The sequence below is a fragment of the Nycticebus coucang genome, chromosome 14, assembly GCF_027406575.1.
Source record: "Nycticebus coucang isolate mNycCou1 chromosome 14, mNycCou1.pri, whole genome shotgun sequence".
Classification (NCBI taxonomy): domain Eukaryota; kingdom Metazoa; phylum Chordata; class Mammalia; order Primates; family Lorisidae; genus Nycticebus; species Nycticebus coucang.
In genome coordinates this window covers 57832652-57847399 of record NC_069793.1, presented here as the reverse complement: position 1 = coordinate 57847399, position 14748 = coordinate 57832652, and the positions used below count along the sequence as shown (strand labels likewise).

Here is a 14748-nt window from a genome sequence, read left to right as displayed (position 1 = left end):
AGATTATTTAATTTACTTAGCAGTGTTCTCAATATAGATATTACTGTTTGTGATTTTTTTTTTTCTGAGCTGAAAAAAAGCTGTGTTGAGCTTGAATGATTCATCTTTGTTCTAATTCTGGTTGTTTCTTTGAAGACTTATTCAAGAAGGGAAATCATTGGATCAGGGCATAATAAATCTAAGACCCTTAGGCATTGCTCCTAGAATAGGACTGCAGAGTTAGGAAGCCCTTTGCATTCTGCCAGTCACTTTAAGGTATGAGATAACCAGTGTCAGAAACTTTTTTTGCTGAAGGACAAAACTGCATTTCAGCCACAGGGCTGTTTGACTGTTTTTGTGCTTTGTTAACCATAACAGTAGATGATGAAGAGAATAAGAATGAAGAGGTCCTCATTTTATCATAAAGTGTTCACAGTAACAAAAATGAATTTTCTGGTGGAAGAGAAAAATGTTTATTGCTTTTAAGGCGAAATTTGATATAATTATATGCTAATGTCTTCTGGTGTTTATAGGTATTTAGGTATAGCCTTAAAAAACCCTTTTGTCACTAATATTCTCATGGGACAAGCACTTTGTTCCTGAAAGCTTCCAGCCCCAATTCTTTTCTTTACAATGAAACAATTGTTTTTCCTTTTTATTTTTGATAACATTTTGTGGAACTCTCTCTCTCTCTGATTATGGAAGAACAAACTTTATTGTCTTTTTTCCTCTAGTTAAGGTTTGACTGGTTAGATGCCTATTGTACCACATCCTTGTCAGCATTAACTGTTTAAATTACTCTACTTTTAAGACTTCCACAAAATTATACTTTTTTTTTTGTAGAGACAGAGTCTCACTCTATGGCCCTCGGTAGAGTGCCATGACATCACACAGCTCACAGCAACCTCCAACTCCTGGGCTTAAGCGATTCTCCTGCCTCAGCCTCCCGAGTAGCTGGGACTACAGGCGCCCGCCACAACGCCTGGCTATTTTTTGGTTGCAGTTCAGCCAGGGCTGGGTTTGAACCCGCCACCCTCGGTATATGGGGCCGGCGCCTTACTGACTAAGCCACAGGCGCCGCCCAACACATAATTATACTTTTATTGGTAATTTAGTTTTTATGGTTTGTATTTTAATTTTCTGAGTTATCTGTACTTTTTGTGCATTTTTATTTAATTATTAATGTCTTTCTTACAGATTTCTAATTCTATGTATTTTTTGGGGGTTTTTTTTTTTTTTTTTGGTTTTTGGCTGGGGCTAGGTTTGAACCTGCCATCTCTGGCATATGGGACCGGCGCCCTACTCCTTGAGCCACAGGCGCCGCCCTAGTTAAATGTATATTAAGACATTAAGCCATGTCTAATAATTGTAAAAATGTATTTTTAAGTTTGTGGCAGGAATTTCACTTTGGTTTATGATACTTTGATATGTGGCATTTTTATGTTTATGTATAATTAGGTTCATCAACTTTTCCTTTGTGATTTCTTTATTTTAAATTTTTTTTGGCTCGGTGCCTGTGGCTCAAGCAACTAAGGCGCCAGCTACATACACCTAAGCTGGCAGGTTCGAATTCAGCCCGAGCCCTCCAAACAACAATGACGGCTGCAACCAAAAAATAGCCAGGAGTTATGGCAGGCGCCTGAAGTCCCAGCTACTTGGGAGGCGGAGGCAGGAAAATCACTTGAGCCCAGGAGTTGGAGATTGCTGTGAGCTGTGATGCCACAGCACTCTACCCAGGGCGACAGCTTGAGGCTCTGTCTCTAAATAAACAAATAATTTTTTTTCATGATTTTTAAAAACTGTTTGAATAATCTATTTGGGGATTCATTTTAGTAGGTGATGTCTGTTATTAGACTTTTTAATTTTGTGTTTTGGAGAGAAAAGGGAGCAGTAAAGTATAGTGTTTAAGGCAAGCAGATTCCAGAGTCACAGCTGGGTCCCATCTTTGTGGAGAGATTTTCTGAGATGATCTATTACTAAGTGTATTACTCTTGTAACTCTGGCTTTATGAGAGGTCTGCACTCAGATTGCTTCCCTGTCTTGGGCTCCATTTTATGGCCTTTCCCCCACATTTGTGGTTAGAGGCACTTTTATCGTGAATGCAAGGAAGTTTAAGCTTCCAGAGCCCTTTTGGTATGGGCCCCTTCCAAGGACCAGAGAGGATGCAATCTAAGTATTTATGGGGTCAATTGTTTTGAAAATTTTGCATCAGTAGATGCTTTAAATACAACCAGTTTTAAGACAGATGTCTCTTTACTCCAGCTTTCCCTTGGTCTGAGCTTTTTCTTCTATCAGATGATTTTGGAGTAGCTGTAGGGATTTGGGGGAACTGGCTAGGGCAAGTTGAGCTGGGGATTCATGTAGTTTGGGTTTACTGGAATATGTGTATGTTTGCAGGCACTTCTTCCAGGTTTAGTTCAATTAGGTTTAGTTACCTAGCTGTCCTAGCATATACTAATAGCTTCTAAGATTACTTCTGCTTCCCACTGGGCCGCTTTGCCCAGCACTCTGTACTCACAAGCCGAGTGTGTACAGTTATCAATGGGCCCTGTGTACTCCCCTTCCATGGGAATGGCATACTTGATAAATCTCAGTTACATAGTTTTACCTGCAATTTAGAAAGATGTTTTGGAATGTGTCTGTAAAACAAATGGTTTGGCTGTATGTGAACAGCACCGTCTTTGTCATCCCTGAGTTATTTGTTGAGTGGAGACCCTGGTACTAAGAGGGGCTGAGGAGGTGCAGACGCTGAGTCTGACCCTGTGGGACAGCATGAAGCTTGGGAGGGAGGAGAGGATCCACTGAACAGGAAACTGGGAGACTGCTGATGATGAGGACCAGAGCTCTAGGTTATTCTGCAAAGGTCTACAGCACCAGAGATTTGAAGTTTTCAAATTACGATCTCAAAGACACTTATTTCCCTTCAAGAGCTGAAAATGTCCCTCTGATAGTTTGTTTTCCCCCTAATTTCCAGAAACAAGGAAATGAATGAAATAAAAGTCTAACAGAGTGTAAAACAAAAGTGGTAAAATGAACATTGAAATTGAAATTATTCCCACATTAAGAAGCAAAGTATAAACAAAATAATTCCACATCATACCAAAAGTTGCAATTCACTAAGAGCAGAAGATAAATTTCAAACAGAAGTCGTGACTAGGATCTGAGATAGTTATTCATATAAAGTCAATCACATGAACACACTGGAAAAAGATTGAAAATCCTTGCTGATTTTACATGATATACTCACATTGACAAAGATAATTTAAAACTCAGGCTACCACAACAGGATTGTAAATAACACACTGGTTAATGAATGTTCATAGAGTGTTTAAGATTAACCTCAGCTTTAGAAACTTGAGTGCTATGTAGTTTTGCCACTCACACATGAAAGACGCTTGATAGGCTTTCCTAAATTTAAATTAAATTATTCTAAAAATCCATGTGACAATATCAATTACAAATTGTGAAGCTGAAACTTTTTTTAACTATTATCATAAAAAATATTAATCTTATAAAGAAAGACTGAATCAGGGTGGCACCTGTGGCTTAAGGAGTAGGGTGCTGGCCCCATATACCGGAGATGGTGGGTTCAAACCCAGCCACGGCCAAAAACTGAAAAAAAAAAAAGAAAGACAGACTGAATTAACTGTTCTCATAGAAAATATTATAGAGTTCTGAACATATGAAGAATCAGTCAAAGAGTATGTACCCAAAATATGCGGGTAAAGTACTGCAGAAGTATATTTAGGTGTTAATTAACAGAGGCATTAATTTGTTTGGATTTTGTGATGTTTTTAAGTTTAGGTAAATTTGTAATTTCTTGCGATTTGTTTTCTCATTCTAAATAAATACTTAGTTCCTATTTCTATATTCAATTTTGTAATTTTCTTAAAGGAGACATCCCAAATTGTATAAGTTCCAGACCTCAGAAAACCTGGATGTGGACGTATTTAGGACCTGTTAAAACCCAGGCCATGGGCAATTAGTACACGTCCCAGGGTACACATTGTCCCAACATTTGTTCTAGAATGGCATTTTTTTATCATTCTGGCCTGTTAAGGAATTCCCTCACTTTAAGAATAGCTCCTGGTGGCTCCTGTGGCTCAAGCAGCTAAGGCGCCAGCCACACACACCAGAGCTGGCGGGTTCAAATCAGGCCTGGGCCTTTCAAATAACAATGACAACTACAACCAAAAGATAGCCGGGCATTGTGGCAGGTGCCTGTAGTCCCAGCTACTTAGGAGGCTGAGGTAAGAGAATCGCTTAAGCCCAGGAGTTGGAGCTTGCTGTGAACTGTGACACCACGGCATTCTACGTAGGGCGATAGCTTGAGGCTCTGTCTCAAAAAAAAAAAAAAAAAAGAGAATAGCTCAGACAGGCATTCAAAAGAATTTTTTTTAAATCTAATATGTTAGGGGTACTTTCCTGGAAGGATTCTTTATGAATATCTATTCTTGTATATTCTATAAATCTTCATTTATTTTAAAAATGAATATGAAGTTGCTCAGTCAAATCCCCTCTGTCCAAAGACTCTACTGGGGTTTTTAATGTGCCATTATATTCACACTTTAAATGAAAAATAGATGTCTTTAAGAATTGATAGCTTTATAAAATCCAGTCATCCTGTCTGGGAACATGATCTAGTTCTTCATTTATTATTCATATCTTTTATTATCTTGCCTGGTTGGGAGTTGTAGTCCCCACTTTCCCCGGCACTCAATCCCGGCACTCAGGACTCACATGTCCGAGGATAAAGCAATTCCAGTACCTTTTATAACTTTAGTTGCTATGAGTGTGATTTTTAAAGTGTTTTAACAAAGAGCATTAGTATCTGTACATGTAGAAAATGTGGATTTTTGTTTGTAATGTACAGATTACATATGTGTATTTTATAAGTAACCATCTTAACGGAGCTCTGGAGCTCTTTGAGTTTTCTAAGTGGGCAGTCTTACCATCTGAAAAAAAAAAGACTTTCATTTATTTCTACTTTTCTAATAGCTATATTTTGTTTGTCGTTGTTGTTTTTGAGACAGAGTCTCACTTTTCACCCTTGGTAGAGTACTGTAGCTTCATAGCTTGCAGCAACCTCAAACTCTTGGGCTCAAGCAATTCTCTTGGCTCAGCCTCCCTAGTAGCTGGTACTACAGGTACCCTCCACAACACCTGGCTATTTTTAGAAGCGGAATCTCGCTCTGACTCAGACCGGTCTCAAACCTGGGAGCTCAAGCAGTCAACCAGGCTCAGCCTCCCAGAGTGCTAGGATTACAGGCATGGACTACCACCCCTAGCCTATATTCTTATTCATATTTAATCTCTCTTTATACTGGCTGCAACTCTCAGATGAATGTTACTATTACTGATAAAAATGTTATCTTTTTATTGACTTCAGTGTGAATACCCTTAGTGTTTCATTAATAAATAAGGTATTAACTGCTGTTGATTGGAGAGTTTTGGGTTTTTTTGATTTGGAGTTTGTTTAATATTAGGTATATAACCCTCTTTTTCTAGTTTTCTAAGCATTTTCCTAGAAATTAGAGTGTTGAATCTTATTGAAAAGCTAACTCATTGTGGGTCGTCATCCTAATGAGGCTTATGGCATGTATGTGTGTGTCTGTGGACCTGTGGCATGTGGGCTTATGGTATATACGTGTGTGTCTGTGGACCTGTGGCATGTACACATGGCCTCAGGAGGATTGGACCAGCTACCCCATGCTCTAAGTAGCTGGAGATTTTAAGTTTAGACTGTGTGCTATCAAGGAAACTCTCAATTCTATCTCAAATTAGTGTGTTGTAGTAGAATTTGGTTCAACTAAATCTCATGTTTGAGGTTTCTTGTTATAAAAATAGTCCCTGAGCCAGGTGCAATGGTATCTGCTGCTAGTCCCAGCTACTCCTGAAAGCTGATGTGGGAGGAGTTGGAGGTTGGCCTAAGCAACAGAGTAAGACCCCATCCCTAAAAAAAAAAAAAAAAAGGAAATATATTTCGTCTGTTGAGAGAAGCAATTAAACTCAAAACCTCAGGCTTTCCCACGAATAGAAACATGCTGTTTTCCTGCTTCCCAGTGACGCCAACGCCCCCTTTGCCCAGTGGAGCACAGAGCGTGTGTGTGCGTGGCTGGAGGACTTTGGCCTGGCTCAGTACGTGATCTTTGCCAGGCAGTGGGTATCTTCTGGCCACACATTATTGACAGCTACCCCTCAGGACATGGAAAAGGTAAGGGATGAGTTTGGGAGGGCTTCACTTTCTCCCCAGACCAATGCATGGGGAGGCCAGGACCCCCCACTTTTCCTATACATGTGGCAGGATGGAAAGAGGAGTTTCTGTAGCTGTAGGACATCCTAGGGCATTGTGCAGAGATCTATTGCCACACTCTCAGAGCATCTCGACCCAGATGCCACGGCCAAATCACTTGCCAAAATTTCACATCGAGTCTTCTTTTAATTTTAGGAGCTGGGAATTAAGCACCCTCTTCACAGGAAGAAGCTGATTTTGGCAGTGAAAGCCATCAATGCCAAGCAGGAAGAGAAGTCTGCACTGCTAGACCACATTTGGGTGACACGTAAGAACAGGCATACATGTATTAAGTATATTTCTGGCAGTAACGAAAGATGGAAAGAATCTCCCTGTTAAATGTGTACCTCAAAGACAGCTATCTCCTTATAAAAGTCAAAGCAGAGCAGTAAGTCTTTTGGGGAGTAAAACTGGAACCTCAAAATGGTAATTTGCTCCTTTTTTTGGTCATCTATATTCTCCCATTCTTATGAATCTTGACACATCTGTTTTTTCTGTATTTTAGGGTGGCTTGATGATATTGGCTTACCCCAATACAAAGACCAATTTCATGAATCCAGAGTTGATGGGCGAATGCTACAATACCTAACTGTGGTGAGGATTTCTACTCTAAATATTTCAGTTGTCCCTGTGAGCACTCAGCTCAGGGGTACCTGTGGTGGTTATTTTAAATACAATTTCTCTTCTTCCTCCATATTCTTAAGACCATGCAATAGTATTGTTTATCACATAAGAGGTCCTAAGTAGCAGAGTATAAACCATTGTGATAAGAAGCTGTAGATGTTTCCATGTGCACCTTCCTTAGGTGTGGCAGACTTGTCTGTGTTTGGTGTGGGAAGGAGTACCAGAGGTCTTTTGTCTCTTTGGAAACTGGTTCATCAACCAAAACTTTCCTCTTCCAGAATGATTTACTCTTCTTAAAAGTTACCAGCCAACTACATCATCTCAGCATCAAATGTGCCATTCACGTGCTGCATGTCAACAAGTTCAACCCCCACTGCCTGCACAGGCGGCCAGCTGATGAGGTGAGGGGAGGATAGTATCTCTCCAGGTACCCCTGAGCTGTGAGAGAACAAGAATGGTATCATCCCCAAATGGCTGCCTTTTGGATCATGGTGTTTGGGATTCTTTCCTGTGCCTGAGCTTAATGGTACCTAGGCACCCCTATTGTTTTGGGTTTCACAATTGTCATAGACCTCCAAGCTCCCACTCTGGCTTGGGGAGACACATGCTATGGGCCAGAGGGCAGTGGCAATGAGTCTTTCAAAGTTATCATGTGATTAAAGAAGATGAGGAGATGGTGCAAAGGCTAGAGAAGGCAAAGACACAATGGGAAGGATGGATGTCGTGTAGACAGAGGAGAGAAGAGCCAGAGGAAGTGGTAGGAGCGGGGGCCCTTAAGGAGCCAAATATTTTGGAATAGGTTTCCCTACTTGTAGGTGCACAGTTAACTGATCTCCAGGCCCAGGTGCACAGGGGATCCATGAGCCACTCTTGCTAGAGAAGAAATAGTGAAGGTAAATACTAGTGCCCAAATCATGGTGAAATACTTCATGATGTTCCGTGAAACTTGGAGTTCTTGGTGGGCCCTGAAGCTCAAGGGCTGTCAGTCACATCTCATCACCTGATGAAGCCATGGCACTTTACCCAGAGTGATGTAGTGAGACAATTTGTCTCAAAAAAAAAAGAAAAAAAACTTGGCTCACAATTGAAGGTCATCTTTATAGTCTGTTGAATCATAGAATGAATATCTGTATGTCTTTATTTATTCATCAAGTTAACCAGAAGATTAGGAAGTAAAAGATACCTTAGTAGAGTAGAAGATCCTGCAAGACAGGAAGAGCACAATTTCTTGGAAACTGGGCTTCGAAAGCTCTTAGGCAGATGGTCTGGCGGGGCTGGGTCATTAGGCTTGAGGATCTTCCCACGCCTGTCCCAAGTGCCAGAGGTAAGCATCTAGGGCAGGTTTTCCACATGGGCTAATTCCCCAGAGGACGGTGGTGGGCCTAGTAAGCCTAACTTCTTTCTTCTTTTTCTCCTCACAGAGTAACCTTTCTCCTTCAGAAGTTGTGCAGTGGTCCAACCACAGGGTGATGGAGTGGTTGCGATCAGTGGACCTGGCAGAGTACGCACCCAACCTTCGAGGGAGTGGCGTCCACGGAGGTCTCATTGTGAGTGGCTTTTCAGCCTAGCCTACCTACCTTGGTGCAAACTGGGATACTCAGAAACTGATTTCTTTTTTTTTGTTGTTATTTAAACAGACAAAGTCTCACTTTGTCGCCCTCGGTAGAGTACTAGGGCATCACAGCTCATAACAACCTCCAGCTCTCAGGCTTAGGCGGTTCTCTTGCCTCAGCCTCCTGAGTAGCTGAGACCACAGGCACCCACCACAACGCCCGGCTATTTTTTGTTGCAGGTTGGCCGGGGCCAGGTTTGACCCTTCCACCCTCAGTATATGGGGCCGGTGCCCTACTTACTGAGCCACAGGCACCACCCAGAAACTGATTTCTTAAGGGACAAACATAAATTCTAGCAAAAAATTAGGCGCTTCACCTGAAACCCTTGCATCATTTGAAGTCTCAAAGTATTTTGATAATTTGTGGTTAAGAATTAATATGTGTATAGTTCACAGAAACAAGGTGGCTTCTGGAAGGACTTCTTTAGCAACAGACCTGGAGGATTATAAGTCAGTGGAACTGCATAAGGGCCAATGCTTGCCAAGGCAGTTCCACCTGTTCCATGGGGGCTGGGGTTGTGGGGGGGAGCCATCAGAATGTGACTTCCTGATTACTACAATGTGATCTTTGTCACTGTTCAGATCTGTCAAGTGCCAAAGCCAGAAGGGAAATGAGGAGGGGCTAGAAACTTGGGGAGATAGCCTTATCAAAGAGGCCTCCTTTCTGTGCTGGTCCATGCAGATGAGGTACTCAGTGGACAAATGTGCCAGTGTCTGCTCAGAGGAGCGTGGAGAAGCTTCAGTGCATGGAGGTTCCCCCAGGTCCAGTGTCCTATTTCTCAGTATCCTCCACCTGGAGCCATTTGTGGTTGCTCTCAGCTAGGTTTGTCTGTGGTTTCTTTTTAGATCCTGGAGCCACGCTTCACTGGGGACACCCTGGCTATGCTGCTCAATATCCCACCACAGAAGACTCTCCTCAGGCGCCACCTGACCACCAAATTCAATGCTCTGATTGGTCCTGAGGCAGAACAAGAAAAGCGAGAGAAAATGACCTCACCAACTTACACACCACTGACCACCACAGCCAAAGTCCGGGTGAGTTGCCAGATCTTCCTAGGTGGGCTGGGGGACCCTCTTGTTAGGCAACAGCCAGCTCACTGCCTGTAGCCACATCATATGGGCAGCCTCGGTGCAGAGGCTCCTCAGCTTCTGCTGTGATCCTGCTGCCTGGAAGTCTTCGTTAGGCCAGTCTCTGCCCATCTTGAGTCCAAGGAAGCGAGTGCAGACTTTTTTACCAGGAAGAGTAGGAACAGAAGAATATTGTGTGCTCTTTACACCAGAGATGCAGGAAGCACCTATTCTCAGGCGCTGGGAGCGCATGCTCTACACCAACACTGCCCTGACTCAGCTTGCGGGGCAGAGAAGCCCCAGTCTGGGCTCCCTTCAGTCCGACCCATCTGAATGCTGCAGTGCCCAGCAGGGCGGGGGTTGGGGGGGGGGTGTCTTGGTCAAACACAGGACAACACAGGAAATATTCCTATTGGCAGCAAGTCTCATTTGTTTTATTCTGTCTGGAGGTTCTGAGGTCATCCAAGCATCAGCACTGCTCACAGGAGCTCTCTGAATCCCACAGAGCCCATTAGACCTGCCTGAGTTGCACTTCCTCAGACCACATTCTTCCCAGACTGCAGGTCCACAGACAATGCCTGGATGCCAGGCTGGCCCTGGATGACATGCTGCCTTGGCAGCATGTCAGTGCCTCAGGCCTAGCTAGAACTCACATGCAGACTCCTTCCCCGAGGGAGCAGGATGGGAAGTTTGTCTTGGGGAACCCAGCAGAGATGGTGCTGGGTGAAGATGGTCCAGGGGGCCTTCAGACAGCACTGGGTGCTGAGGGGGGAGGGGTGCTCCCATGTGGTGCTGGCATGTGTGGTGCGGCAAGTTCTTGTTGGCCTCAAGTACAGACTGTGGCATTCTGTAGGAGCTCCCATAAGAAAGTCAGTGGCGGGGCAGCCAGGCGTGGGTTTTCAGATGGGTTTTCTTGGAGGGGCACTCTCTTGTTCAAGATTACTTATCTGTTGGCTTCTTCTCCTACATGAAAATTACTTATAGAAGCTCTGTTTTGTTCAGAGAGTTTTTCTAGAAAAAGTTTGCCTCATTTCTTTCCTCTTGAGCCTGCCCTTAAATATACTGTCATGCATTGTATCTGCACACTGGCTTGATAATCTCATTATCTTGCGTTTGTTGTATTTTAGCCAAGGAAACTAGGATTTTCACATTTTGGAAACATAAGAAAAAAGAAATTTGATGAATCGACAGACTACATTTGCCCAATGGAGCCCAGTGACGGTGTTGGCGACAGTCACAAGGTCTACAGTGGCTATCGGGGCCTCAGCCCTCTTGATGCCCCTGAACTGGATGGGCTGGACCAGGTGGGACAGATTAGCTGATGCTCTTGTCACCTGCCCTCTCTGTGAACCCTGTGCACTCACAGTAACACTGTGTGTCACCATTTAACTGCACCTCACCCCCTGCACGTGTGCATGACTCTCAGAGAACATTCCAGCAACTGTGGACCCCCGGGCCAGTCTCTCTTCGAACCCTAAAGGTGGCCAGGATGTGGAGCTACACCTCTGCCAAGGGCCAGGCTTCGGGGACTCTTGCCAAAGGTGGGCTCAGGAGGAAAGGCAATTAAAGACACTTATAATTTTAATTATTCTTGATGTCCATCTTCAGCACCCAGTGGAAACATAAGAACTTGGACACAGGCCCAGAGACCATGGTCACTTCCAAGAGGCTCAGCTCTCAGACATCTCCCTTTGCTTCAATTGAGAGAAAAGCTCAAGTGCCTTATGCCTGTGGGCCACAGTCTTAGCTGGGATCAACAGGGGCAGGCAGCTGGGACTTGTGTGACAGTGACAGTGGGATTGTGTTGTGCCCTACTACAGAGGTGTCTGCTTCTTTCTAGTAATAAAAATATTTATGTATAAAGCCAATAATGCAACATATCCTTAATCTTGTTGGGGGAAGAAAGCTGGATGTAGCTGGAGATGGAGTCCTACTGATTGTACAGTTTAAGAGCCAATGCCACTGACCTGGCCTCGGACAGGTACATACTCAAGATTCGAGGGGAGGGATGAGGCAAGGAGAGACCCCCTTCCCCATGTCCTTCAGAGGAAGTCTGTGGTCTTGCTACTGCAGGCTCCACCTCCCCTGTCATACACATTCTTACTGTAAGTCATATCTGTCATGCAGCCCCCAAAGCTGGTTTCCATTTCAGCACCATGAGCCACCTCGTGCAGGGGGGCATGGGGAGATGAGAAGGGCAGCCTTGCTGGAAAGACTCTCTGTTCTTTTGTGTGTTTACCAGCTTCTCTCTCGGGGGCGTAGCTGGGCTCGTGACTATGGTGGGGGTTGTTCTGTCTGTGCCGGCAGGACTGGAACAGATCAATCTTCTTGATTTAGATGCTGACTAGCTGATAATGGGTCCTCCAGATGGGCCTTGTCTGGCCAGGGACCCAGAGAGAGACGTGCCTTGCCAGGTTGGGCTCCTGCTCATAAGATTCCAGTTCACCTCAAGGCAGCTTTTGGCTCCACTGGGTCCCCTAGGCCTCAGCTCCAGAAGAATTAACAGCCTCGTAACTACCTGATGGCCAGGGCAGGGCCTGATGTTCCAGCGTGCCACGCTAATGCTGTCCCAGATGGAGACGATGTAAAATGTGCTTCTTAAACTGTTGGCTGCCTCAGGCCGCCACCTCCTCTGAGGTGAGAGTTGTGGGCACAGGCTTGTAGCTGGCAGTGCTGGTGTTTGATCCCCAATGCCCAGGCCTGCTGGCTGACAAGCACTCATTCAGGTTGACATCTGACCAGTGCAGCCATAGAGAGCTGATCAGAGCAGGCTTTGTCCTTTATTTCTTATCATGTCCTGGTGAGAGAATCTCTGCATGCACCTGTCTCCAAACCCTGCATGGAATTGTTTTGCCACTAATTCTCTGTGCAGCCACAAGCAAGTCTCAATCCTTCTATGGGCCTCAATTCTCTCACCTGAAAACAAGGGGTTACACTGGATGGCCTCCATATTTACAGAGGATGCTTCCAAATCTACCTTGTCTAAATAGATTTAGGGAAGATGCAGCAGGCCAGCATTACCTGGGAGGAGCAAGGCAGGCTCTCAGGCAGTGAGGAAGCTCCAACAGCAGCTTCCCGAGGACACACGCCTATACCAGGGCATTCATGTCTTGGCTTCTGTTGGTTCCTGGAAATTGTCAGTCTGTTCAGCATCCTGAAGGTCCTCATTCCTGCTGCCCTCTGCTCCTGGAAGTAGCTAAAATACTGAATGTGTGCAGAAGGGCTGGTGCTGGGTGGGGCCCCAGGAGATATGTACGTGAAGTGCAGGACAGTGACTTCTTTCCTTGAGAACTGAAGCAGCATGTGCTCCACCCACATGTCACTTCTCCGGCCTGGCCCACTCCTTACCCCTCCCTCCAGCGAGCCCTGGAGAAGCCAGGCCCAAGCAGGACAGGACTTGCATGCCATCCCTGTGAGTCAGAGCTGCACCATGCGTGCTGACCAGGCTGCTGCCCATTTTACAGATGGCACCTTCAGAAGGCACCGTGACGCAGATAGGGCTCCTCTCCCAAGACATCCACCGCCTTACGGTAGGACTCTGACCCTCTCCCCTCTGTAGGACTGGTGCTAAAGAGTCCCAGTGAGTTTAGTGTGGTGGCACACAAGGCCTGAGGAGGAGCAAAGAATGGTGTTGGGTGCCGTGGTCAGAGCCCAAGCCTGAGCCAGTCCTGAAGCTTAATGCATGCCGGGGACCTTCTACATTGGCCTGTTGCTGGGCCTTGAGCTCCTAAGTGTATCAGGGAAGACTAAGGGCCTTCAGCTGGGGCCAATTAAAGCATGCTCCATCTCAGGTCCTCTGCCAAGTCTCAGAGCTGGCCAGGAGAACAAGGTGAGAGCTCTGGGTCACCTGTCCTGTCTAGTCAGCCCAAAGCCCAGACCACATCTGTAGACTAATAGACAAGTTTCTGCCCTCTCTTCCCAAGACAGACACATGCATTTCCCATCACACCTCTGACTGAGCAGATACCACAGGCATGTGAGCACATCCCAGCATCCTGAGATGACAGACCACATCATGGGGAGGCAGCTTGGTCTGGAGAGAAGAGGATGCTTAAGTCCCTCCTCTGCCTTTACCAGCTCTGGGACATTGGGTGTGTCATTCTTTCTCTGAGCCTTAGCTTAGTTATCTGTAAGCAGGGCTGATCATATACTCCTTGCCAGGTGTATAGGCAGAGTAGACCTGGCAGTAAAAGGCTGGCCACAGAGCACAGCTTTGTTTTTGAGGCCTGTAACTTCCAGGGCTCTTTAGTTCCCAGGCATCCCATTGCTGAGCTCATGGGCTACTACGTCTGCCCACATTGAGGCCCTACTACTGTACTTCACTGGCTCATCTACTGAGGCACATTTAGAAGTGAGACAAGGAGAGTATCCCCATATCCAAGGAGAGGACAGGAGAGTCTCCTTGGATCCAAGTAGGATCACTTCTATTCAACTTTTTTATTTCTTGGCTCCCACACTGAAAGGGATCTGTCCAACCTCGCCTTTCTGATCTCTACTAGACTTTCGGCAGCCTTGATGTAGCAACATTACCTCCAAGACATGTGATTTATTTTTATCTTAATAGTAGTGTTTATTCTGATCTAGTACCTAGGGTACCTGGGACAACACATTAGACGTAGAGCCCAGTGCCCCTCTGCTTCCCATGTAGCTGTCACAGGGCAGCCTTGACCACAACCCTGTTAAACTGCCCCTTTGGCTGTGCCCTTTCAGACCATGCTGAGCCAGGACCAGCTGCTGAACGACTCCCGTCTGGCTGCTCCCAATACTGATGACTGGAGATGACTTTCTTCATGGCCAAAAGCCCAGAGAGACACGTGTCAGGGCCCCTAGCCTTTGCTTCATTGGGAAGCTGGCATACAACCAGCTGCAGAGCCTGGTCAGGATTGCCAGGGTGTCTCGCACAGGGTGCTGGCAGGAACACAGCAGGGCTGTGGGACAGATGTCCAGGAGGTGGCTCTAGTGTCCCTGTGTGTTTACAACCATGCCGTGCTCTTCGCTGCAGCTTTTATACCTTTTGTACTTTTATACATGGACTGCTGACCACATTTGTGGGAAAAGCATTGAGACATGAGTGCAGACTCAAGGGTACATGCATTCCTGGTTATAGCCTGGAGGCTCTTAACACCAAACAGGAAGAGCTGTTTGTTCATAAAACTGCTGGAAAAAAGTCTGA

The 14748-nt window shown here is 45.3% G+C and overlaps 1 protein-coding gene across 24 annotated transcripts in view; it reads left to right on the top strand.

Moving 5' to 3' along the window:
- PPFIBP2 (PPFIA binding protein 2) overlaps positions 1-14732 on the top strand; it is a 156256-nt gene extending 141524 nt beyond the window's left edge. For 12 of the 24 annotated variants that reach the window (XM_053561074.1, XM_053561072.1, XM_053561075.1 and 9 more), the window contains 9 exons: positions 6043-6193; positions 6428-6539; positions 6777-6865; positions 7174-7296; positions 8317-8442; positions 9354-9542; positions 10703-10879; positions 13040-13105; positions 14286-14732. In XM_053561074.1, the coding sequence (XP_053417049.1) occupies positions 6043-6193; positions 6428-6539; positions 6777-6865; positions 7174-7296; positions 8317-8442; positions 9354-9542; positions 10703-10879; positions 13040-13105; positions 14286-14357 (1105 nt within the window). In that variant the 3' untranslated portion in view covers positions 14358-14732. The other 12 variants (XM_053561079.1, XM_053561082.1, XM_053561090.1 and 9 more) reach the window with 9 other exon arrangements.
- The last annotated feature ends 16 nt before the right edge of the window (positions 14733-14748 follow it).